The sequence below is a fragment of the Macrobrachium nipponense genome, chromosome 17, assembly GCF_015104395.2.
Source record: "Macrobrachium nipponense isolate FS-2020 chromosome 17, ASM1510439v2, whole genome shotgun sequence".
NCBI lineage: Eukaryota > Metazoa > Arthropoda > Malacostraca > Decapoda > Palaemonidae > Macrobrachium > Macrobrachium nipponense.
In genome coordinates this window covers 85,241,399-85,243,175 of record NC_087210.1, presented here as the reverse complement: position 1 = coordinate 85,243,175, position 1,777 = coordinate 85,241,399, and the positions used below count along the sequence as shown (strand labels likewise).

The following is a 1,777-nucleotide window of genomic DNA, read 5'->3' as shown; positions in this document are numbered from 1 at the left end:
GGAATTTAAGATCCTGCCAAGAAACGTATATATTCTTCTATAACAGGAACCAGTAATGAAACAAAAAAACATACAGATAGAAGTAACAAGATGCAGAAAAGTAGGTCTCAAGAAGAAGTTAGTAATATAGAGGAAAAAACTAAGATAGTAAAGAATCAGGAAACGGGTACAAATGAATTGGATAATAATCAGGGCCGTTTCTAGTTCATTAGGCGCCCCAGGCAAGAACTCGTTATGGCGCCCCCCTTCCCTCCAGGCTAGAAATAATAACAAACAATTTCGAACACAACTAGCATCTAACTTCCACAACAAAACAACATACTTTATTAATAAATCATCTTCACGTATATGTATACACAACAAGGAAAAGTATAGACTCAAAAGTATACAAACTATTTTTGTAAATTTTAATAGAATAACACCATTATACATTTTTATTGCAAATCCTACCTAAGATAAATTGAAAAAGGTAATCTTGCCAATCTAAAACCATAGAACTCAATGCATATATGTTGAGGGCTATGCTAAAACTATTATATACAAGTTTTCTTCACTGATTTTTCATATTTAAAACCTGACTCCTCTTGACTTTCTTGCAGCAAAATCATCTATAGTGTCATCATACGAAATCTGTTTGGATATTTCTCTATTAATACTAATTATTGCCAGCCCATTTAGGCGCTCCTGTGTCATAGTAGACCTTAAATATGTTTTAATGAGCTTAAGTTTAGAGAAGCTTCTCTCTGCAGATGCCACAGTCACAGGTGTAGTGACAGCAATTCTTAATGCCACCCACATGTTTGGATAGATCTCTTTCAGGCCTTTCTCCTCCAGAAAAACCAGAAGGTCTAATGTTGTCATATTTTGTTTTGGCCATTGTTTTGGAAATGACTGCATCTCTACAATCAGTTCATCATAATTTAAATCAAAATGATCCCCAGATGTGAGTGTATTACACAAATCTTTTGCCTGCTTTTCTAGCTCACTAGATGTCAGGTCAGAGAAGTTTATGAGAACACTGAATTTCTTTGCAACATCACTCATCATTCCAGTTTTCTCTCTCAGAGATTCAATGGCCATATCCACAACTACATTGAAAAATGAAAACTCCATTTTTTTCAAGGCATCGGTAATAGGTTCATCAGGGGCCTCATAGGAAAACTGCCTTTTAGTAGTTCTGAGTCTTTTCTGCTTTAGAGCAGCTTCCACATTCATCTCCTCACATATCTCTTTGGCAAATGTCTGGGCATCAGCAAACCCAGTGTCTCTGTAGCTAACAAGGGAGGTTTCAGCCTTCTTGAGAATGTCAACAGCTACATCCAGATGCATGCATTGTGATTGCAGAAGTTTATTCACAGTTTGAACTTTTCTAAGGATATACCACACCACCGTACAAATAGGTTGCTGTCGTGGCTTCAGATATTTTTTCAATGCATCTGGACGAAAAGAAATTATAGAATATATGTTAATTATTATGCATTTAATATAATTTAATTTATAAACATATAATTTATAAACATCTAAATTTTTATAGTACAAATATCACTGCATTGCAGCATGTAGGCCTATGCTTAGGGTCTACAAGTTACAATTAACCTCTTGAGAATCCTTGAGAATGGGCAAATGTAAATATTAACTAATATAGCACAAAATTCGATATTAGAGTAATCCAGGAAAACGTAACATAGCATGCCACCACTTCACCCGTATAACTCGAGTACCTAACGTGGTCGAGTGAGGGGAAAGTTTAAATGTCAAACCCTGCTCTTAGTGCTGG

At 35.5% G+C, this 1,777-nt stretch overlaps 1 protein-coding gene across 1 annotated transcript in view; it reads right to left on the bottom strand.

Annotated features, from left to right (window-relative positions):
- The window catches only part of LOC135195979 (uncharacterized), an 8,079-nt gene extending 6,750 nt beyond the window's left edge, over positions 1-1,329 (bottom strand). The window contains exon 1 of the mRNA XM_064222480.1: positions 626-1,329. Coding sequence (XP_064078550.1) covers positions 626-1,329 — 704 coding nt within the window. The remainder of the gene's footprint in view (positions 1-625) is intronic.
- Between the last annotated feature and the right edge of the window lie 448 nt (positions 1,330-1,777).